The sequence below is a fragment of the Gracilinanus agilis genome, chromosome 2, assembly GCF_016433145.1.
Source record: "Gracilinanus agilis isolate LMUSP501 chromosome 2, AgileGrace, whole genome shotgun sequence".
Taxonomy (NCBI): Eukaryota; Metazoa; Chordata; class Mammalia; order Didelphimorphia; family Didelphidae; genus Gracilinanus; species Gracilinanus agilis.
In genome coordinates, this window is record NC_058131.1 from 639,891,776 (window position 1) to 639,915,359 (window position 23,584).

At 34.6% G+C, this 23,584-nt stretch overlaps 1 protein-coding gene across 1 annotated transcript in view; it reads left to right on the forward strand.

Annotated features, from left to right (window-relative positions):
• KIF20B (kinesin family member 20B) overlaps positions 1 to 23,584 on the forward strand; it is a 91,741-nt gene that overhangs the window by 9,269 nt on the left and 58,888 nt on the right. The window contains exons 6-18 of the mRNA XM_044665670.1: positions 4,913 to 4,949; positions 5,383 to 5,607; positions 5,916 to 6,027; positions 6,366 to 6,437; positions 6,538 to 6,684; positions 9,044 to 9,206; positions 9,767 to 10,036; positions 10,592 to 10,731; positions 13,039 to 13,180; positions 15,630 to 15,876; positions 18,658 to 18,713; positions 19,138 to 19,257; positions 22,761 to 22,923. Of these exons, the coding sequence (XP_044521605.1) occupies positions 4,913 to 4,949; positions 5,383 to 5,607; positions 5,916 to 6,027; positions 6,366 to 6,437; positions 6,538 to 6,684; positions 9,044 to 9,206; positions 9,767 to 10,036; positions 10,592 to 10,731; positions 13,039 to 13,180; positions 15,630 to 15,876; positions 18,658 to 18,713; positions 19,138 to 19,257; positions 22,761 to 22,923 (1,894 nt within the window). The remainder of the gene's footprint in view (positions 1 to 4,912; positions 4,950 to 5,382; positions 5,608 to 5,915; positions 6,028 to 6,365; positions 6,438 to 6,537; positions 6,685 to 9,043; positions 9,207 to 9,766; positions 10,037 to 10,591; positions 10,732 to 13,038; positions 13,181 to 15,629; positions 15,877 to 18,657; positions 18,714 to 19,137; positions 19,258 to 22,760; positions 22,924 to 23,584) is intronic.

Sequence of the window (23,584 nt, forward strand, 5' to 3'; positions counted from 1 at the left end):
TTTTGGTGAAAACTATTCCTTATCCTCGTAAGTTTTAGGGACCTTTTTTGTTATTCCATGAAACTTTTGGGACAGAGAACTTTTTTTGGGGGGGGGTAATATAGAAATTTTATTATTTTAGAAAATTTTTTTCCATGGTTACATGATTCATGTTCTTACTCTCTCACCTCACCTCCCACCCCCTGTAGCTAACGTGCTTTTCCACTGGTTTCTTCATGTGTCATCAATCAAGACCTATTTCCATATTATTGATAGTTGTACTAGGGTGCTTGTTTAGAGTTTACTTCCCAAATCATGTCTGCATCAACCCATGTGTTCAAGCAGTTCTTTTTCTTCTATGTTTCCACTCCTGTAGTTCTTCCTCTGAATGTGGGTAGCATCTTTACCTCAGAATTGTCCTGGGTCATTGCATTGTTGCTAGTACAGAAGTCCATTACATTAGATTATACCACAGTGTATCAGTCTCTGTGTATAATGTTCTCCTGGTTCTGCTCCTTTCACTCTGCATCAATTCCTGGAGGTCTTTCCAGTTCACCTGGAACTTCTCCAGTTTATTATTCCTTTGAGCACAATAGTATTCCATCACCAGCATATACCACAATTTGTTCAGCCATTCCCCAGTTGACAGGTATATGTAATGCAGGGTAAAGTGGATGATATAAGGACAGCCAAGGGGCTTTAGGCAGATGCTGAAGATGGTATGTGAAAGAGGGGTCCTACACCAAAGCTGAATGAGAGTTAGATAAACTCACCAGCAAGGCCAAGACCCCTTTAAGTTCAGGATTCTCTGCCCCTGCTGTTGGGGGTGGACAGTTGGTACAGTTTCCAGGAAGAAGGTTGAGACTTCCTGAAATGAAACTTGCTTGATAAGGCAGGCCAACTAAGGTTATAATTCAGATCTGACTGCTGATGATAAATGCCTGTTGATAAGGTAAAGCAATGACTTCAAAGATCTTTAAGTTAAAGTTAAAATGGGTTTATTGGTAATTAGATTGAACTAGGTAAATGGGAGTTGGAAAGTGGGTGAAGGTAAGCTAAAAGATCTTGGCTAAATTATATCACAAAATTACTTTAGAAACACAGGTTGGTCTTTCCTAGGTGCAGAAGTATGAGAAAGCCTTGAGGGCAGTTCTCAACTCTGGTACAGATAGTTGCTGATGACTTGATAGTTGAATTAATCTCTTGTTTATAATAAAAGTTGTTGGGTATGCCAAAGAGCTATTGAATTTGGCTAGCAAAGGTAGTTGTTCCTACCTACTTAACAAATCTACCCAAAAACCACCCAGACCAATCCTGGAGTTCAGAGCCAGAAGTGAAGTCAGGGGTTTGAGGACTCCTTTTTATACCCTCACCTCAAGTGTCACCCTGGCACCTGGCCTGGGTCCTTTGCAAGGTTCTGTATTCTAAAGTGGCAACTGCCAGCTTGCACCCCCATGAAAAATGATTGCAGATTTCTGCACATAACACATACCCTCATTGTCCAATTTTTTGCTACCACAAAGAGCCTGGCTATAAATATTTTTGTACATGTCTTTTTCCCTGTGATCTCTTTGGGGTACAAACCCAGCAATGCTATGGCTAGATCAAAGGACAGGGAATCTTTTAGCGCTCTTTGGGCATAGTTTCAAATTGCCATCCAGAATGGTTGGATCAGTTCACAACTCCACCAGCAATGCATTAATGTCCCAATTTTGCCATATCCTCTCCAACATTCATTACTCTCCCCTGCTGTCATTTTAGCCAATCTGCTAGGTGTGAGGTGATACTTCAGAGTTGTTTTGATTTGCATTTCTCTAATTATTAGAGATTTAGAGCGCTTTCTCATGTGCTTATTGATAGTTTTGATTTCTTTATCTGAAAATTGCCTATTCATGTCCCTTTCCCATTTATTGATTGGAGAAAGGCTTGGTTTTTTTGTACAATTGATTTAGCTCCTTGTATATTTGAGTAATTAGACCTTTGTCAGAGGTTTTTGTTACAAAGATTTTTTTCCCTTATGATTTTGGTTGCATTATTTTTGTTTGTGCGAAACCTTTTTAATTTAATGTAATCAAAATTATTTATTTTACATTTTGTAATTTTTTCCTAACCCTTGTTTGGTTTTAAATTCTTTTCTTTCTCAGAGATCTGACAAGTATTTTATTCTGTGTTTGCCTAATTTACTTATAGCTTCCTTCTTTACATTCAAGTCATTCAACTATTCTGAATTTATCTTTGTATAGGGTGTGAGATATTGATCTAGACCCAATCTCTCCCATATTGTTTTCCAATTTTCCCAGCAGTTTTTGTCAAATAGTGGATTTTTGTCCCCAAAATTGAGCTCTTTGGGTATATTATCATAGACTGTCTTGCTGAGGTCACTTACCCCAATTATACTCCATTGATCCTCCCTTCTGTCTCTTAGCCAGAACCATATTGTTTTGATGACCACTGCTTTATAGTATAGTTTAATATTGGTACTGCTAGGATACCTTCCTTCACATTTTTTTCATTATTTCCCTTGATATTCTTGATCTTTTGTTCTTCCAAATGAACTTTGTTATAGTTTTTTCTTCTTGGTATTTTGATAGGTATGGCACTAAATAAGTAAATTAATTTGGGTAGAATGGTCATTTTTATTATGTTAGCTCGTCCTACCCATGAGCAATCAATGGCTTTCCATTTATTTAGATCTAGTTTTAATTATTTGGAAAGTGTTTTGTAGTTGTTTTCATATAATTGCTGTGTTTGTTTTGGTAGATAGATTCCTAAGTATTTTATATTGCCCAGGGTGATTTTAAATGGTGTTTCTCTTTCTACTTCTTGCTGCTCTAGTGTGTTAGAAATATATAGAAATGCTGATGATTTATGTGCATTTATTTTGTATCCTGCAACTTTGCGTTGATTATTTCAACTAGCTTTTTAGATGATTGCCTAGGATTTTTTAAGTAGACCATCATATATCATCTGCAAAGACTGATAGCTTAGTCTCCTCATTGCCTATTTTAATACCTTCAATTTCTTTTTCCTCTCTAATTGCTACTGCTGGTGTTTCTAGTAAAATGTTAAATAATAGAGGTGATAATGGGCATCCTTGTTTCACTCCTGATCTTATTGGGAAGGCTTCTAATTTATCCCCATTGCATATGGTACTTGTTGATGGTTTTAGATATATACTGTTTATTATTTTTAGGAAAGGCCTTTCTATTCCTATACTTTCTAGTGTTTTCAATAGGAATGGGTGTTGTATTTTGTCAAAGGCTTTTTCGGCATCTATTGAGATAATCATGTGATTTTTGTTTGTTAGCTTGTTGATATAGTCAATTATATGGATGGTTTTCCTAATGTTGAACCATCCTTGCATTCCTGGTATAAATCTTATCTGATCATGATGGATAACCCTCATGATCACTTGCTGGAATCTTTTTGCTAGTATTCTATTTAAGATTTTTGCATCTATGTTCATTAGGGAGATTATTCTGCAGTTTTCTTTCTCTATTTTTGATCTACCTGGCTTTGGAATCAGTACCATATTAGTGTCATAAAAGGAATTTGGTAGGACTCCTTTGCTTATTATGTCAAATAAAATTTGTATAGTATTGGGATTAGTTGTCCTTTGAATGTTTGATAGAATTCAATTTTGAATCCATCAGGCCCTGGTGATTTTTTCTTAGGGAGTTCTTTGATGTTTTGTTCAATTTCTTTTTCTGCTATGGGATTATTTAAATATTTTATTCTGCTGTTAATCTAGGCAATTTATATTTTTGTAAATATTCATCCATATCACCTAGATTGCTATATTTATTGCCATAAAATTGGGCAAAATAGTTTTTAATGATTGCCTTAGTTTCCTCTTCATTAGAGGTAAGGTTTCCCTTTTCATCTTTGATACTGTTAATTTGGTTTTCTTCTTTCCTTTTTTTTTTATCAGTACTTTGTCTATTTTATTTGTTTTTTCAAAATACCAGCTTCTAGTCTTATTTATTAATTCAATAGTTTTTACTTTTGATTTTATTAATTTTTCCATTGATTTTTAGTATTTCTAATTTAGTTTTCATCTGGGGATTTTTAATTTGTTTGCTTTCTAGTTTTTTGAGTTGCATGCCCAATTCATTAACCTCTGCCCTCCCTAATTTGTTAATATATGCACTCACTGATATAAATTTCCCCCTTAGAACTGATTTGGCTGCATCCCATAGGTTTTGGTAAGAAGTCTCATTATTGTCATTATCTTCAATGAAATTATTAATTATTTCTGTGATTTGTTCTTTAACTACATTATTTTGAAGAATCATATTATTTAATTTCCAGTTAGTTTTTGATTTGCCTCTCCATGTATTTCATTCACCTCTCTTATCTCTTATTTATTTTTTGGTTATCTAGAACTGAAAGAGGGATATTTAGATCTCCCACTAGTATGGTTTTACTATCTATTTCATCCTTGAGCTCCACTAGCTTCTTCTTTAGAAATTTGTATGCTATACCATTTGGTGCATACATGATATTTTTTCATTGTTTATACTGCCTTTTATCAGTATGTAATTATCTTCCCTGTCTCTTTTAACCAGATCTATTTTTACTTTGGCTCTGTCAGAAATCATGATTGCAACTCCTGGGACACAGAGCTTTTAAGGTCTTTTCCTATAATTCCTACTCAGGAGGCATTGTGCCAGTCTACTATTATTTTTTGTGAGTAGAGCATATGCTTATTTCTACTCTGAGCCTTATGAAGGGAATTTTAATCATTATTGTTGAATGAGAGAATAGTTACTGCAAGCTATTCTTCCCAGAAATTATATTCAGTTTTTGAAAGGGGTTATGAAAGAATATCTACTGGGTTAGTTACATTGTGTACTGGCTATTGAAAAAACTCCCCACCATTGATGTTTTTACCTTCTTATCTAATGGCGCTAACTTTTGCTTTTCTTTTTAGGTTGCTCTTCAAAATGGCAGTTGTGATACCTTGTATGGTAAGGTTTCCTTCCTTCTTTTTTTTTAAGCATGTTGATCCCATTGATATATGCAATTTTGATAGGTTTTCAGTTTTTAAAGTGCATTTCTAAATCTAATCACTGTTAATGATATAGTGACTTATACTTGGTAATGAAAATTCAAGTTTTGAAATGTCAAATTCATTTAAAATTTATCTAGTTTGTTCTCTATGGATTCTTTTATTACTAGAGATAACTTTCTCATGGTTGTTTTATAACAGGTATTTAATACATATTTGTCAGTTTGAATTAATGATGGAATTAAGAGTTTGGGCCAGTGAAAATAGAATTTTGTATTTCTTCAACAGAAGAGAAGTAGGAAGAAGAGATGAAAAAATAATTTTTAAGAACAACTCATTGCTTTTTTTTGGCTTAGGACTTATTTAAATTGTTATTATTTTTTTTTGGACAGGAAGTTGGAACTCTGTGAACATCTCAGATTTTGAAGATTCCAAAGACTTTGAACAACCTAGTTTGAATGTAGATAATACAGTGAAATTTTCAGTCTGGGTTTCTTTTTTTGAGATTTACAATGAATTTATATATGATTTATTTGTTCCTGTATCAAGTGACAAGTATCAAAAGAGAAAAATGCTGCGTCTTTCTCAAGATGTCAAAGGCTGTTCATTTATAAAAGGTATATCGATAACATGGTCCCTACTGCCTAAACCTTCAGACATTAACTAGCATAAAATGAAATAACTCACATTTAATCTTTAACAAACTTTTGTCATAGAAATTGGCTTAATCTTTGCTTTGCATTGATAAAGTCATAGCCCAAGTCCGAGGTACAAAGTATCAATTCTTCCTTAGTAGTTTATTTACAAGAACTATAAATACCTACATGACCTTGTCTAGGCCAACTGGTTTAAAATTGTAAACTTATTCACGACTTATTGTAATTTTAAAATGTTCTCCCACTTTCTCCCATTTGTGTTTTTTAAGATCTTCAATGGATTCATGTTTCTGACTCCAGAGAGGCATATAGACTTCTTAAACTAGGACTGAGGCACCGGAGCTTTGCTTCCACAAAGCTGAACACTGTGTCTAGCAGAAGGCAAGTGAGAAAAAAAGACTGGAATTACAACCTGCTTAGAATAATCAGTCACTTGAAGGTAGAACTCCTTTCCTTTGAGGACCAAATGGGTCTTATGCAGCTTTTGATACCTTATTTTCAGCAGTAGTGCTAGCTATTCCTCATTCATCTAGTGAAACAAGGAGAAAGATTGGAACTAAGAGTGTAGGCTTAAGTCTTCTATATAGAGATGGTAGCTAAAATCTCAGTAGCTTTTAATCTGTGTTTTAAATCAAAATAATTTACAACCAGATGAGAGGTTTTAGGGTAAAATTTGTCACTAGTATGTAATGACAGTCATTGTTTAATCTTTGTTATAGTCACAGCATATTCACTATTAGAACACTGCAGATAGAGGATTCTGAGGTACCTCATGTAACAGGAGTCAGTGAGTAAGTAAACATTCTTTTGAATTTAATTGCTTTAAAAATATATTTCAAAGTTCCCTCCAAGACTAATTCTCTACTTTTGCTTCCCTTCCATCTTGCCCAGGCTATCCCTGTGTGATCTGGCTGGTTCAGAGCGAAGCATGAAGACTCAAAATGAAGGTGAAAGATTGAGAGAGACTGGAAACATTAATACTTCTTTGCTGACACTAGGAAAATGTATTAATGCTTTAAGGAACAGTCAGAAATCAAAGTAAGTCACTAAGAATAGATATTTGACTCTTAGACAAAGCTATATTATGCTAAATATAAGATTCTCAGTGAAAGATTTAAATACGGACAATAATGGATTAAAGATTGAAGGTACTATGATCTGAGACAGTGGGAGGAGTCCCTGCATTGGTGAAATTATAAACAGGTCTGTTAAAGTGCGAAATATTAAGACTTTGTCCATTTAACACTCAGAAGGAATTTACATAATTTTTCCCTTTGGTTTTCTTTTTCTTTTTAAAAATAAATTTCTGTTGAAATATTTTTAAAATAGATTTTTGTTGAAATTGCCTTTTTTAATATCACTATTATTATACCAAGTATCTTCTCCTAGCCATCCTATATGAGAAATAGTGTTTTTTAGAGAGAAAAATATATCAACTGATTTTTACATTGAAAAAATCTGAAAACGTGCAGTATGTACTAACTGACACCCACCTCCACAGAGGGGTAGGTTGAAGTTGTCTTCTCATATCTGTTTATTCTAGTCTTGCATGATCTTTATAATTCTGTTATATTTACTTTTGATTTTTTGGTATGTAATTGTTCTTTTTTGTTTACTTTTTTTTTAAACCTTTACCTGCTGTCATAAAATCAATAATGTGTATTGATTCCAAGGCAGAAGAGTGGTAAGACTAGACAATGGGGATTAAGTGATTTGCCCAAGGTCACACGGCAGTGATGTGTCTGAGGCTAGATTTGAATCCAGAGCCTCCCATCTCTAGTCCTAGCTCTCAATCCACTGGACCATTCAGCTGCCTTCTCCATTTACTATTGATGTATTTTGTTTCTACACCATTCAAATTTCTCTCTGACATTCCCCCTCCCTCCTCTCAGAGAGCTATTCCATATATATTAAAAAAAATTAGAGGAAAAAAAGTGGAAGAAAATTAAAAAAAAAAAGCAAAACTGGTCAATACATTGAAAATCTGACTATGCGATGCTCCAAATCTTTCTACCCCCTCACCCCTCCATTCTGTGAAGGAGTTGGAGGTAGGAGGGAGAGATGTTTTGCCTTGTGGTTTTTCTTTCCATTTCCATTATTGTAATCACTGGCTCTGTTTACTTTGCAATAGTTCATGTAAGTCTTTCTGTGCTTCTCTATATTCATCATATTTATTGTTTTGCATGGTAGTATTCCATTACATTCAGATACAACTTTTTTTAGCCATCTTTCATCCTTTGATTCCATTTTTTTTGTCACCATAGAGTGTTACTATTCTACTGTTTTCTAAACAACTTTTTTTTTTTTTAAATTTGCTTCCCACACAGTTATCTGTGGATTGTGGTTAGTGCTAAGAAGTCTTGGTTAAAATGCATTCCAGAAGTATAGTATTAGTGTAAATATTTTTTGTAAATGATTTGTTAAGTGGAGAGGATATTCAAATAGTTTACAGATATATAACACTTTAAAGTTTGCTAGATGCTTTACATACATTACCTCATTTGATTCTCACAGTACTTCTGTGAGATGATTTTTATTCTCATTTTTATGGATGAAGAAAGTGGGGTTAGAGGGTGTTAAAGGACTTAGTCCAGATTCCAGAATCTCACAGCTAATAAATTCATCAGAGGTAGGATTAGAACTCAGGCCTCTGGGGGGCAGCTGAGTAGTTCAGTGGATTGAGAGTCAGGCCTAAAGACGGGAGGTCCTAGGTTCAAATCCGGTCTCAGACACGTCCCAGCTATGTGACCCTGGGCAAGTCACTTGACCCCCATTGCCCACCCTTACCACTCTTCCACCAAGGAGCCAATACACAGAAGTTAAGGGTTTAAAAAAAAAAAAAAGAACTCTGGCCTCTGCCTCAAAGTCCAGCACTATACTGCAGAATTATTTCTTAGTTGAAGATATTTTGAATGAATAAGTTTCTGATTTTGTCTCTTCAGGATTGGTAAAATACCTTCACCCTCACTAAAGTAGTTTGCATACTTAGATATGATAGCGTTCAAGGTCAGTTAGCATTTTTGGCTGAGCAGTCAGCCAATTCAAACCACCCAAGTACATCATATGCTTATGACATAGAGTACCAGTAAACTGAGCCTGTTTAAAATTTTCAAATGTTATTTCCTTTATGACAGCAATAATATTTGTCATAGATTTCTTATATGCATTTTTTTTTGGCCAAAAAACCTCCCCAAACCCACACAGCAACTATTTCACTAAACTGTATAGAATTTATAGAAGGCAGTTGCCACTTTAGAGCATGTTGTTCACAAAGGCTTTCTCTTATGCCTATAGTTGTTGTATTCATTCCTGTGTAAGTTGTCAGCAATTGAATATTTCATCCTGGCCTAGGAATCTATTTAAATGCATACTAACTTCTAAAATTTTTCTTTTTTAGGTTGCAACAGCATGTGCCCTTTCGAGAAAGTAAACTCACCCATTATTTTCAAAGCTTCTTTAATGGCAAAGGAAAAATATACATGATAGTCAACATTAGCCAGTGTTGTTCTGCTTATGATGAAACATTCAACGTTTTGAAGTTTGCAGCTGTTGCACAAAAAGTAAATGTATTTTAACCATCATAATAGTTTGTAGCATTTTCTCCTAATTTATTTCTGCCATTAGAGTATACTGAATGCTTTTTCTTCTGCTGCTATTAACTTAAAAAAAGATTTTTTGAAAATTAATTTTTTAATTGTCTAAAGGAAAGATGGAAGTACTGAACAAGCCCATTCTGATGCTAATAATAATGAATTTCATAATTGTGCTAATGGGAACAATAATGCCAATTATCTGTAATGCAACTTTATCCCTGAGATTAGTTGATTCTGTTGTCTGTCTTGATGACCACTATGCTTGAGGGGCTGGATCAGGGATAGAGGAAATCTTGCTGGTACAAGCAATACTTTGGTATTGATACCCCTAAGGTATATTATCTAAGTGTTTTTTTTTCTCTACCAGTGCATCCTCTTAGTAGCTTTAATAATCAAGTTAATTAAATATAAAAATTCTAAAAATCTTTATTGAGCACTCTTGGGATCTGTTAAAAAAATCTGAATTGCTGTTTGATTTCGTTTATCTAAGTCCTTCACTTAAAAAATGACACTGGATTCCTTAACAGGTTTTTGTTGCAGACATTTTAAATTTTTCTCAAGAAAAACCATTTGGCCAGACTAAATCTTCCAGGGATACATCGTTCATTGGTAATAATGCAGATACTAAAATGTTACAAATGAAGAGAACCACCATTGAATGGGAAAGGAGTCTTGAAGATGTGATAGAAGATGAAGATGTGGTAGAGAATCCTGATGAAGCTCAAGATGACCATAACATGGAAGAGGTAGACATGACATTCAAAGAAGAAAAAGCTCTCAGCAAAGAGGAGTATACAGTATGTATTATGACAGGCTGGTTGTGTCATGATTACTCTAGGACTTAAAAATCTGTTAGTCTCCATTTATCCCCCAGACTTCTCTTTTAGCATTTATGCATGCCTCTTTGATTTCCAACTTAAATACTGTCAAATGTCTGCCTGTAACTAGTTTTCTTATATCTTCTAAAATATCTGGTGAATAGAAGAGCAATTAATTTTCATGATTTCAACAAAGATGAACCCTCAGGAGCAGGGATGCCACTCAGCTGCCTAAGGAAGGGCAAACTGACCTGGATCAGAAATGGAGCAGATAAAAATTTCCATGCTGATACAAAGTGAAATTGAACTCATGAGTGGTTGCTGTACTTCCAACTTGGGCAAAAATAGGGTGGTCTAATCCCATTCCATAAGTGGACTGGTTTCCCCAAAGATATCATTACTTAAAAAAAATCTTCAGTAGATGGATATAATAAATATAAGACTGCACAAATTAAAATGCATGAGGTGAATTGTTTTCTAAAGAGATGAATGACTTATCTTGGAATAATCTGGAGGCTTTTATAAAAATTTTAGAAACTACTATCACTGATAGAAGATTTGAAGAACAAACTGATAAATGAAAAGAAAGAAAAATTAATCTTGGAATTAAAAATTCGTGATGAAGTTACACAAGAATTTACTCAATACTTGGCTCAACGGGAAGCTGATTTTAAGTAAGTTTATGAGTTTAACTCAATCCAACAAGTATTTATTAAGTTGCTTTTTTATGCCAGGCATTATTAGGTGTCATGTATATAAGGAAGAGAAAAATTGTTCTTGCCCTCAAGGGGCTTAAATTCTAGTATTGAGAGGAAATGATGTATACACAAATATTTATATTCCAAATAAATATAAAGTACTATTGTAGGGGGCACTAATAGAATTGAGTGGCTTTTTGTAGGTGCTAACATTTTACCTGAGCTTTAAATGCATTTAGGAATTCCAAGAAGTGGAGATGAGAATGGAGAACATTCTAGGCACAAGGGAACTTTTATCAAAGTCAAGAGGTTTGATGAAGTATACTTGGGAACATCAAGTAGGCCAATCTTGCTGGAATGCAGAATGTAGTTGAAGAGTATTGTAAAACAAGCATGGAAGAATAGGTTGTTGATGCCATTGTAATGGACTTTAAATGTCATATAAAGAAAACTTATGTTTTATTCTAAACAGAGGACCCTAAACTATTTTGTGTGTGTGTGTTTCATATATCCATCTGGCAGTTTGGCAAAGACTATGGATCCCTTCTCAGAAGAGTGGGTTTTAAATAATTGAAGGAAATGTTTTCCTCGTTTTCTCTTCAAGTTAATGGACCCCTGATAATATGATCATGAACCTTTGGTAGACATCAGGTTAAGAACCCCTACCCTCGAAGCAATAGTGACTATGAGTTGGGGTAAGAGAGTAAGATGTTTACTTCAAAAATATGTTTGGCAATTATAGGGAATGGGTTGGAGAAAGGACTTTTTAAATAGTTCTTGTGAGAAGTTATGAGGTCCTAAATTAATGTGGCCATACAAGTAGAGAAAAGGGGATAGATGTGAGAGATATGGGAGTATCATTGACAAAATTTAGTGTTAGGAATGACTCTGAGATTATGAATCTGGATGACTGGAAAATTTGGTGATGCCCCTAACATAAATGGAGAAATTAGGAAATAAGGTGAGTTTGGGGGAAAAGGTGATATTATAGTTTGAACTTTTTGAGTTCAAAGGGCCTATGGGGGACAGCCTGGTGGAATTGTTCAGATGTTCAGAGATATAAGACTTGATTGAGATGGTGGCTGAATATTGTGGGTTTGTTCATCACTCCACATAGCATTCATGGTTTAATGGGAACTGATGAAGAGAGAGAATGGAGAGAGAATGGAGAGAGAGAGAGAGAGAGAGAGAGAGAGAGAGAGAGAGAGAGAGAGAGAGAGAGAGAAGAGGCCTCAATAAAAAGCCCTGGGGAATACCCAAAATTAAGAGGATAGGATGTAGATGACAAACCTACAGAAATGTCTGAGAATGATCAAATAGAATGTTAAGATGAGGGAGTACTGTTTAAACATGTCCATGGGGGAGGTTATCTGTTATCTTTTTATGTGTTTTTTTTCCAGTGGTTATTAACAAAGTATGGTCCCTTTTTGTAAGAGAAATTCATTGTTTGGTCAGTAAAGGTCCTTCTTCATAATATCCTGTAGTAGTTTAGAAAAACATGATCTTCATAAGCTTAGTCTTTCTTGACTTAAGCCCTTTCCTTTTATCTGGTACTTCTTACCCCTTTTCTGAAAACCTAGCACTCTTATCTAATCTTTGCTGGAAATTTCTAGCTTCTTTAGTTAATTGGTTCTTAACATACCTGTGACAGTAAAGGCTGGAAACTGATCAGAGGAATACCTAAATGAGACCATACCCTTCCTTAAAAAGAATTTGTTTCTCTTCCATAGCCTTACTGTGTGGACAACTCAGATGTGCTTACTTTGAACCTAATCTCAGAAGCCTGATATTACCTGGGCTCCAGATTCAGAAGGAACTATTCACATGATTATAAATCTTTGCCCCATTTATGGCCTTAAGTTTATCTTACCCAAGGCCCAAGCTTTCTTTCCATTGTTTAAGTAGCAGATGTATATTCAGTCTCTAGAGATCCAATTATATCCTTGTTTCTCAGGTGACAGTGACTCTGATATATCCTTGTACTACTCCCTACTCCAGTCCCTGTGCCTCTGGGTATTTCAAATTAAGCTACAAGGCCATTTTTTCTGGGAGAGGTAAATCCATCAAATCAAGGCCTTTTGCTTTTGGTTGGTTTTCTTAATAAATGAGAATCCAAGTCCCACAAAGCAGCTGCAACAAATTGGGACAACTTGTAGTGATTGTTTCATTGCCTTTTTGTTGTTATCTTTTTGGTAACATTCTGAAACATTGGAAAAGAAATAACTTTTTTTCCAAAAGTGGACTTATTCTGTTTCTTAAGTGAGATTTATTTGCTTTATGAAGGGAATCCCTTCTTCAGGAACGTGAAATGTTAGAAGAAAATTCTGAACGTCGGATGGCAATCTTTAAGGATTTGGTTGGTGACTGTAAAACTTCATGTGAAGAGCCAATGGATGAAACTTGTACTGTGAAAGTTGAATCCAAGGTGTGTATGTATGTGTTTTTAATTTAAAGAAATTATGAGGAGGGACTTCTGATACTATGGGCTGCGCCATTTAACATAGATGTTAATACATCTTTAAAAGCCCTTATTTTATGTTACCTTAATATTTATTAAGCATATCATATCATAGTCAAAGACATGTAAATGTATGACTAATTGTTGATTAAACTTGGCTACATAATCTGAAACAAGTTAGATATCTAAAGAATGTAGAGCCTCAAAATTGTCTATTTTGCCCCTGAATTCTGAAATCATGATTTCCTTGCCATTTCTCTGTATGAACCTTGTCCATGAGCCATTACTACTATTTACATGTAAATGGCTGATTTGGCTGAAGATTAAATATGACCCAGCTGAAAAAAAAGTCCTTTCTTATTATGACTGGGGACTTGACCCTTCCCCACTAATTTTTTTTTTTTTTTAGATCTCCTCTAGTTACTGCTCTTGTAGCCCACTATAGGGAAGGGGAAATTCTTACCCCTACTTGGTTTTGTGACAATGTCAAGGATTTGGGGGGAGGGATATGTAGTCTAGAATGTGTAACAAATCTTCATATAGGAGCCTGAATGTCACTTATAACTATTCCCTTGGGAAAATGTATTAGAAACTGTAAGCAGTTGTTTTGGAAAAAAAAATTTGACCTTTCAAAACCATATAGATTTATTTTTAATCTTTATCTTTTTTTTTTTTTTTTGCTTAAGACATTGGTGAAGGGGAAAAAAGTCCTTTAAGATTGAAATGAATTTTTTTGCAAAAATAGCAATACATTTAATGAAAATATTTGCAAGAGATCATTGCCCCCATGGAGCGCCCTCTTCCACAGATATATGTATCATAATATAGGAGAGGTAGCATGCATAGGGATATGCAGATATGTATTAACTATGGAGGGACATATACTTCTGGTCCTGCAGGGTGATGTCTTCTGTGATCATAATACTCTCATTAGGCCTATTCCTGGCTGAGCATGTTGCCCTCTGAGCCTACTTCTTGCTAGGAGTGGTGATATGTCTGTTAGACATGGCATCCCTGTCTTAGCAGGCCTTCCATTTGTTTGTTGTATGGTAGTAAGAAGCCGACTAAAGCCTCTAGTCAAAGCCACCATACCTAGGTATGAAAAGCTAGAAAGGGCCACTTCCATGATATTAGTCCCTTTGTCTTGGCTGTTGATCAAAGCCTTCTACTACGTAACTACCTTGTGGTTAGTGATGCTTTCATATCTCCTTAAAAATCTTCACTGATGAAGCTGTTAATAAATTCAAGTCTGAGAATTTTGCCTACAAACTCAAGTCTAATTTTCCCCGTTTATCCAGTGATATTTTCATTTTTATTTTATATATCTGTTAACAAGACCTATTTTTTTTGATGCTGCAAAACTTAATTGCTTTTCTACTGAAAAACCTCAGCTTTTTCATATTTTTTCTTAAGTAAAGAGTTTGTTATCCTAGCAAAAACAGAAAGGTTTGGGGGCAGTTAGGGGACAGGACAAGAGAGCCAGGCCTAGGGATGGGGGGGAGGGTTCATGGTTCAAATCTGGGCTCAGACCTGTGTGACCCTGGGCAAGTCACTTCACCCCAGTTACCTAGCCATTACTGCGCTTTTGCCTCAGAAGTGACAATTAGTATTGATTAGAAGAGAGAAGGTTAGGGCTTAAAATTAAAGAATACTTAGGCTTGCATGAACATCTTTGAACATAGGTCAGCATAATAAGCTGACTTACAAATCAGCAACATAATGCATTTTAAAAACAAGTACCTATTGCATGGCATGCATGTTAGATTTTTCATTTAACTAGTATTAGTGCATGTGATGTATTACATAATTGAATCATTTTGTTAGCATTCATGAGAACTTGGCATATATTGAACTAAGGGCTCAAATCTCAAATATGAAACATATGATGCCTGACAGTTCCATTCAATGACCAAGTACATTGATCACAAGTAGGAACAGAGAACATGTTCTATGGTGATAGTACATGCATGCTGTGGCTAAATTGATTATGTTAATTGCTGTGATAATTGATGCTTAAAGTGGGCAATACATAGCAAACACAGAAGTCATATGTAACATGTAGCCATATATACAAAGACTGCATGTTATCTGCTCTGTGACAATTGGCATTGTTTGCAAAGGTAAGCACTTCCATTTATGCTAAACTAAGTATGCAATGAATTTGGAACTTGACTTAATGGCTTTGGTGCTATTGTTTGAAATTTGCCTATCAGCATTCTTGGACCTATTAGTCTGTGATCTCCAATCTGACCTTGTAGCTGGCTCAGACTTTTACTGTCTCTAGACTTTATGGGGGCCATGAAAATTTTTACTTATTATCTTTAAAATCTGTCTAAAAGAATATGGGCTATTTTTGTAACATTGTAATAGTGAAAGCCACTATTAACATTAGACCTGTGGTTTTTACTATTTTTAGGAATCAAATAATTTTGTAGGAATTGAAGACGTTATTGATTCCCTTCAAGATGATATCACTGATATTAAGAAACAAGCTGAATTTGCTCACTCATTCATTGCATCTCTTGCTGACCCCCAGGAAGCTATTGCTTGTTTAGAGCTAAAGTATAATCGAGTTACAGCTGAATTAGCTAAAATCCAAGAAGAATTTGCTAAAGTCCAGGAAGAATTAGTCAAGACCCAAGAAGAATTAAAGAGGGAAAATAGTAAGTACTTTCTTCTTTGAACATTCTTTAGGCTAATAGAATTTGTAACTCATCAGTTCTAAACAGTGTATTTGTTACTCTCATCATAATTACCAGGAAAGGTCTTTTACGTAGTCACTAGACTTTTTTATGTCAGACTTTTTTCTTTGTATTGCCAGTGCCTTGCACAGTGCATAGTACATTGAATATTTAATTCATTTAACATTTAATTTAATTAACATTTAATTCATTTAACATTTAATAAATAATAACATTTAATTCATAATATTTAATTAATGAATATTTAAAGCAAAACCCCAAAACTTATATGTAATGAAAAAAGCCAAACCCATGTGTGTCCTTTTGCTTATTTCAGAACCTGATCTTAGAAAAATGATTCTTTAAAAATACATAGATCACTTTTACAAAGAAATTAAGAAACATGTTAGGATCCATTGTATATTCCCCTCCCCCTGTTTATTTCCTGTATGCCTTATAGCTCAGTGTTCCCTTCCTAGGATACTGTGTACTCTAGACCAGTGATGGGCAAACTATTCCCCTAGGGCCAGATCCAGGCCATAGTTTGCCCATCACTGCCTTAAGCAATTCCCTAATCATTAAGCCTCCACATCCAGATATAGTGATTAGGGAATTGCTTAAGGCAGTGACGGGGCCCTGGATGTGGCAAACTTTTTAAAGAGGTGCCAAAGGAAAGGAAATGCTCATCTGTCAGTCTGTTTCTAAGGCAACTCTTTCGAAGTTTCATTGTATTGCATTTGTCAGATTAGGAATAATGTCCCATGGCCAGATCGAATATTTCAGGGGGCCACATCTGGCCCACGAGTTGTAGTTTACCCATCACTGCTCTAGACTTATGAGTTCTATTCTAATGGTCATTTGATATTTAAAGGAATAACTGTTCTATTCTAGATTTTTTTTTTAAACTCTTAACCTTCCTTCTTGGAGTCAATACTGCGTATTGGCTCCAAGGCAGAAGAGTGGTAAGGGTAGGCAATGGGGGTCAAGTGACTTGCCCAGGGTCACACAGCTGTGAAGTGTCTGAGGCTGGATTTGAACCTAAGACCTCCGTTCTCTAGGTCTGGCTCTCAATCCACTGAGCTACCCAGCTGCCCCCTCTATTCTAGATTTTTTTAGATCTTATAGTGTCAATAAAAGTCAATAAGTATTTGTTAAGTGCCAACAATATACTATGCACTGTGCAAGGCATTGGTAATATAAAGGAAGGCAAAAAATAACACCTGTTTTCAAAGAACTTACAGTGTAATGAGAAGAAGGAACCCATGGTAGGGAGAACCAGCATGCAAATAACTGTGTACCAGTGAGAAAAAGTTAATAATTGATAGAGAAAAGGCCCTCAAATTAAGGGGAATCCAGAGATTCTTCTTGTAAGAGGTGGGATTTTCACCTGGACTTGAAGAAAGCCAGAAAGTGAAGATAAAGAGGGAGGGAATTCTAGGTATGGGGGATACTGGTGGAATGTCTTGAGGAGCCCAGTGTCTTAGAGGTACAGAGTCCAAGGTTTGGGGGAGATAAAGAAGACTGAAAAGATATGGAGGACTTTAAATACTAAATATTTTATATTTGATGTAGAATAGAGAATACATTTCAAGTTATATTTATTACATATTTACATTTCTTATTAACTTTTTTATTTTAATTATTTTAATTCAATAGGTAAAACAAATTGCCTAATTGGCATTTTGTCCAACAATATATGTTTAAATCTCTGTTAGGAAGTGAAGGGTAGCATGCTTCATTATCAGTCCTCTTGAATAGTGGCTAGTCATTGTGTTGATCAGAATTCTTAAATCTTTCAAAGGTCTTTTTCTTTTTCTTTACAATGTTATTATATAACTCATTCTCTTGGCTTTGCTCACTTCACTCTGCATAAATTTATATAAGCCTTCCCAGCCTTCTTTGAAACTGTGCCCTTCATCATTTTTTATAGCACAATGTTATTTCATTATGTTCATATTATTGTGTTCAACCTAATTCATTCAGATGTTTTGCCACCACAAAAAGATCTACTACAAATATTTGTTAAATATAGGGCTCTATTTTCCTCTTTCTTGAATCTCTCAGTGGTAGTAGGAATAGTATGGGGCAAAGTTGTATCATTAGATCAGAAATTATTGACAGGTCAGTAACTTTTTGGACATAGTTCCAAATTGCTTTCCATGATGAAATAGAATGACTAGATCAGTTCACAGTTTTGCTAACAGTACATTAATGTGCCTGTTTTCCTAAAGCCCTTTCATCATTTGTCTTTTTGTTTTTTGGCCTGTGTTACTAATCTGATGAGCCCATTATTTGATTTTAAGGGCTGTGTAAATATACTATAACATGTTACTACAAAGCAAGATGAATAAATATATTTGCAACTATAAGAGATACATCTACTTTATGAAATTTCACAAAGGTACTTGACTACATCTTTAACTTGGCTTCATTCCAGTTACGGAAGTTATATTGGTAGGAAGCTACAATCAGTACTTATTACTTAATTGACTCATCATTATTTATCTGGATGTTAGCAAGGCTATCTAGTCTCCAAATACTTATTTTATCTTATGGCTGCCCGTTCCAGATCCTGTTATGGCACAGTTGAGAGATACCTCTAAATATTTATACTACAATGCCCATCATCTCTAGTACTTTTCTTTGGCAAAATCTATTATTAAGGTAATGGTGAGCTGCTCAGTGATGTGTGTTTTGGATGCTGGATATTTGTTTTCAAAGCTATATAAAGTTAACCTGCTTTTTTATGTTCTGTTTTCTCAGAATCAGAAATGACTGACTGCAAGATATCTGTTTATGAGCTTGAAAATGCTAATAAGGTGATGCTTTAGAGTTTTATGTGTTAGCAATATTTATTATAAATGTCTTAGTAAAGACCTTCACGATTTGAATGTGCTTTTTCTTCCTGTTGTTCACTCAGTTTCTTTTATGCCTTTTGTTAGTGGATTAGACAAATGAGTCTGACAATTCTTTTGACCTTATTTTCCTGCCTTGTAAAATATGAGTGCTTTTGATATATGCAGATTAAAATGCACATAGTATAAATGTTTTGGTGTCAGTATTACGTTATGTCATAGATTATTATGCCAAGATCATGCTCAGAGGTGCTAAATTCCTTTAGCAAAATGGAACTAGAATTGAGAGGATTTCCATTTAAGATGCTATTTTAGAAATTTATCTAATTTCTTGACATTTGTAATTTTATATCTGTACTCTAAAAATGTCTTTTCTTCTTTCCAAAAGAAAATAATTGCACAGAATCAAAGAATTCAAGAGTTAATGAATATCATTGATCAAAAAGAAGATACGATTAACAAGTTGCAGAATTTGGTGTCACATATGGAAGATACATTTAAAGGCTGTGTAAGATTCTAATTATACTGGCTAATAAACTAGTTTTATATCTCAAATTATAAGACAAATCAGACGTTTTAAATGAAACCAGTGTCCTGACTTGTAAGAAAAGTTGGGTAATATGTCTTATGTTACTTTGTAAACTTAAAATTTAGGTGAAATTGCTTTTAATTTCATGTCCTACATAAAAGTACTTGTAAAACTTTTGAAATGTTGAATATAGATCAGTCATTGTTGTCTCTTTTGGGTCCTTATAGACATGTTTTGCTTATGTCAATACACCCTTACTTGGGACAGGTTTATCTTTTTGCCTCCCTAGTTTAGATGGATAAAGATGCTTTAACCTCTGGCGGATTGATTGATGGCAGAGGAATCCTTAGGACGGGTCAGCAACGTATGGCTCTCCAGCCATATCTGGCTCTTTTGAGGGCCAGATATGGCTCTTTCTGCAGGAGACATAAAGTCAATTTTTTTCAGGCACTGTTACAGGAGCGCGCGCTGTGAGCACTGTACGGCTCTCACAAAATTACATTTTAAAAAATGTGGCGTTTATGGCTCTCACGGTCAAAAAGGTTGCCGACCCCTACCTTAGGATATAAGCTCCCATAAATTAAAATGTAATTACATGTGTAAGAGAGGGGAGGACATGCAGATCTATTAAAACTTATTTTATAAATATTTGCAAAGTTCAGTTAAATTTAATTGTATTTTCAATTAACTGTTCATATTGATAATAAGAATATTTTCTTGTGTTACTGTCTATAATGGTCTGTAATTAGATTTTTAAGATTGTTGTTATGTTTCTTTATGTTGGGAGTTGATCTACATGCTAGGTTTACTGGCAGTTATCCCCTCATTCTCCACCCTGTTCAAGAGTAGTTTACCATTTGTACCATAAGTAGATTGGCTGTTTTGTTCTGATTTGACTATTGAATATTAATGCTACCCTTAAGAAGCCATAGCCATCACCTGAATTCATGATAAAGAAAGAAGTAGAGTGGGGAAGAATATTTTGTTTTTAAAATGTGCCCTCTTCTCATTAGAATACTTAATTTGGCGACAAGGAGGACAGAGACTTCATTGGCCCTTTGATTTTCTTATATAGCAGGCTCCTTTTGGAGACATGATATAGTGGAAAGAGAGTTGAAAGGACTTAGGCTCAAGACCCAGCTAGGCCATTACTAAGTCATTTTGCCTTTTCTCAGACTCATTTTTCTCATCTGTAAAATAAGAGGATTAGGCTCTAATCTCTAAGATTTCTTCTCTATTCAAGATGTGTAATTCTTTGACCTTTTAGAGTGTGCGTCTTCTGTATAACTTTTGAACCAGTATAAAAAGTCCTGTCCATCTTTTCCCCAGGGATAAGAAAATAAATATCTAAAAACCTAAAGCTTTTACAGATTCCCACTAGGTGACCCTAGGCTAAGTGCATAACCTTTCAGTACTATAGGCAAATATCTTTATAAATATCTAAAACCAAGTATTGTAGCACTTATTGATCTACATTGGTGGTGGAGGAAATTATATATCAGTGAAATTAAAATCCTTGCTCCAAACAAAAATTACCTCCAAGTTATTAAAAGTATGCAACTAGTTTTAATTAAGGAATCTAATCTTCCTAAGTTGGTGTAAAGTTGCACAAGAACCTTTATAATTTATAATAGCTTTGCGTGTACGTGGGGCAGAAGGAAATATTGAAGCCGATTTTACACTACTGATTGTGAAAGAATAATACAACTTTGCCTGGTTTTTCAGCATTTAATGGCAAAAACCTGAAGTTCCAGCAGATGGGGATATTGTAATAGAAAAGAATGTTTAGTGAGTAAAACATGTCATTCCCCTAACTCCCTGTTCTTTCTGAAGAGGAAGACGTTTTCCTTTCACAAACAAAAAAAAGAAGAGCTAACCGATGCTTACCAGTAATGTTTCCTTGATTATTGTGACAATGAGAACTCCCCCGGCTTTAATCCTGAGCAGTGAAATGTTCTGAAGGGGGATACATTAATTCATAAGTTCCATTTTTGCTTTTCTCTAATTTTGGGGAAAAGTATTTTGGATGTCAAAGCTTATTTATATGTTTACTTACGTACATAGTTTACTTATATAATAAATTTTACTTTTAGGGGGTCAGAGAGAGAAGGGTTGAGTAAAAATTTCTTCACTATACTTTCACATTTATCTTTATAGGTTTATATACTCATATACTTTAACATATATAAATTGAATGATTGTTGTTTATAATTATCATCATTTTTGAAACAGATCTAAATTGTAATAAGGCTTTTTGTAGTTAAGAATTATAATAGTAATGGTACCTGACATTGTATAATGATCCAAAGTTTGCAAAGTATTTTATATTATCTAAAGTTCTCTAGTGCTTTAATTCCCTATACAAAAAACTGAATAGTTGTGAAGAGCTAACATTTCTGCCTTGTATACCCATGGAGGCTCATGCAGTCATAGATTAGAATTCCAGGGGACTTTAATGGGCATATGGTTGAAATCATTCGTTTTACAAGTGAAGAAAAGACATTAAGTGAATGGTCCAAAGTCATAGTAGAGCTAGGATTTGAACTGAGATGCTTTCATTCTACAATTGAGCCCTCTTTCTTTTGTACCACATTACCTGTAGCATGACTTTAAAAATGTTTATTTAAATGAAATTATTGAGTTTTCAGGCCTTAGGGAAACAAGTTTTAGAAATGGCGTAGGTGAGTCTCTTTTCTAAGATTTTCTACAACTGAATTGTCTCTATCTCTAAATCAAATCACTTGAAATAGTTTATAAATGTCCTCAACTACTACTATAAGTACAAATGGAGGCAAATAGTTAAGTTTTAAATCATAAATCCTAGTTTGTAGTGAATACAGTTATTTTTTTCTTCTTTTGGTTAAGATTCCTAATTTTATTGTGTGAGGAATGCCTAAGGTGGAGTTTTCTTCTACTGAGTCAGATCTGGAACTTAGGAGATAGAACTTGAAAATAGGTCTTCCCAATTTTGACTCCCTCTGACTACTCTCCCATGTTAGCACATTAATTCACAAGTATTAGTGAACAAAAGATTAAAGATATATGCAAAAGTCACTGGAGGAAATCAGAGCAAGAAGCAAAAATATGACAGGGAATTACTTTGTAACATTTTTAGACTGTTACTTAGACATACAAAAACTTTGATGTATCATTAGAGAGAATAAGAATTTGGGCTGCATTTGTGAGGTATCTTGTACTACAGTGGCTAGAATAAAGTTCTTATAATCAGGAGTCTGGTTTTGACTGCTACCTCAGATACTTAATAGCTTTGAGATTTTTGGCAAGTCTTTCACTCCTGTTTTTTAGGTAACAACACTGAGGCTCTGAGAGATAATGCTTGTACTACTTAAAACACAGGGCTGATGTGAGGGAAAGCCATTTATAAACTTTGAATTTGTGTTATTTGCATGCGAGTTGTCTATATATATATTTTTAATATTCAAATCTTGTCTGAGAAGTAATTGAAAATTGTTTTCTTCTAGGATGAGACCTTGTTTACTATTAAAAAGGAAATATCAAAGTTGAACAGTACTGAAAATGTTGAGGATATTCAGACTGAGAAGGATAAGACTAGAACTTCCTCAGGAAGAAAACGGTCATTTGAAGACAGTTTACTACAACAGGAAGAGCTGCCCACAAAGAAAGGTACCCCTTCTTCAACTGCCAACTGGGCCTACTTCAGAAAACTAACTCCTCTTCCACAACTAAACAGGAAGATTGCAAACAGGAATAAATTTGCTCATCTAAGGAAAAAACTTGAATTAAAAACGAAATACCAGTCATTTTTACTCTGAGATGATTGGCAAATTTTTTCTTAGTCAGGACTGTATTTTAAAACTGTTTTCTAAGCATTGTAATAAATATCTACTTAGATTTTATGCTTTTAACTTTTGCTGCTTTTGCATGTTTGTTCTTCTTTAATTTCCACATTCATGTTTCTTGGTTAAACTAGTAATTCTCCTGTCTCTCTTCTCCCCTGTTTTCTTCATTATGTCCAGGAAATTATAACACTTCTTTCTATGAAATGCTTCTTCTCTTCCCTCTTGGATTTTGCATGCCTCTTCACTGTTACGTGTTCAAAATGTTGAAAGACCTGTCTCAAGCACACTGGAATTAGTACTGTGTTCCTCTCTAGGTTGTAGAGAGTAATGTAATGGAACAGTTCAGTGCTGCATCTCCAGTGTAAAAGGAATAAACATTGTTTCAGTTTGAAAGGCAAGTGATATCAGTTAATATTTAGAGGCTGAGCTGGAAAAACCTTGAAGATTGCTTCATGGTTAAAGAAACTGAAGCCTAGAGAGGATAT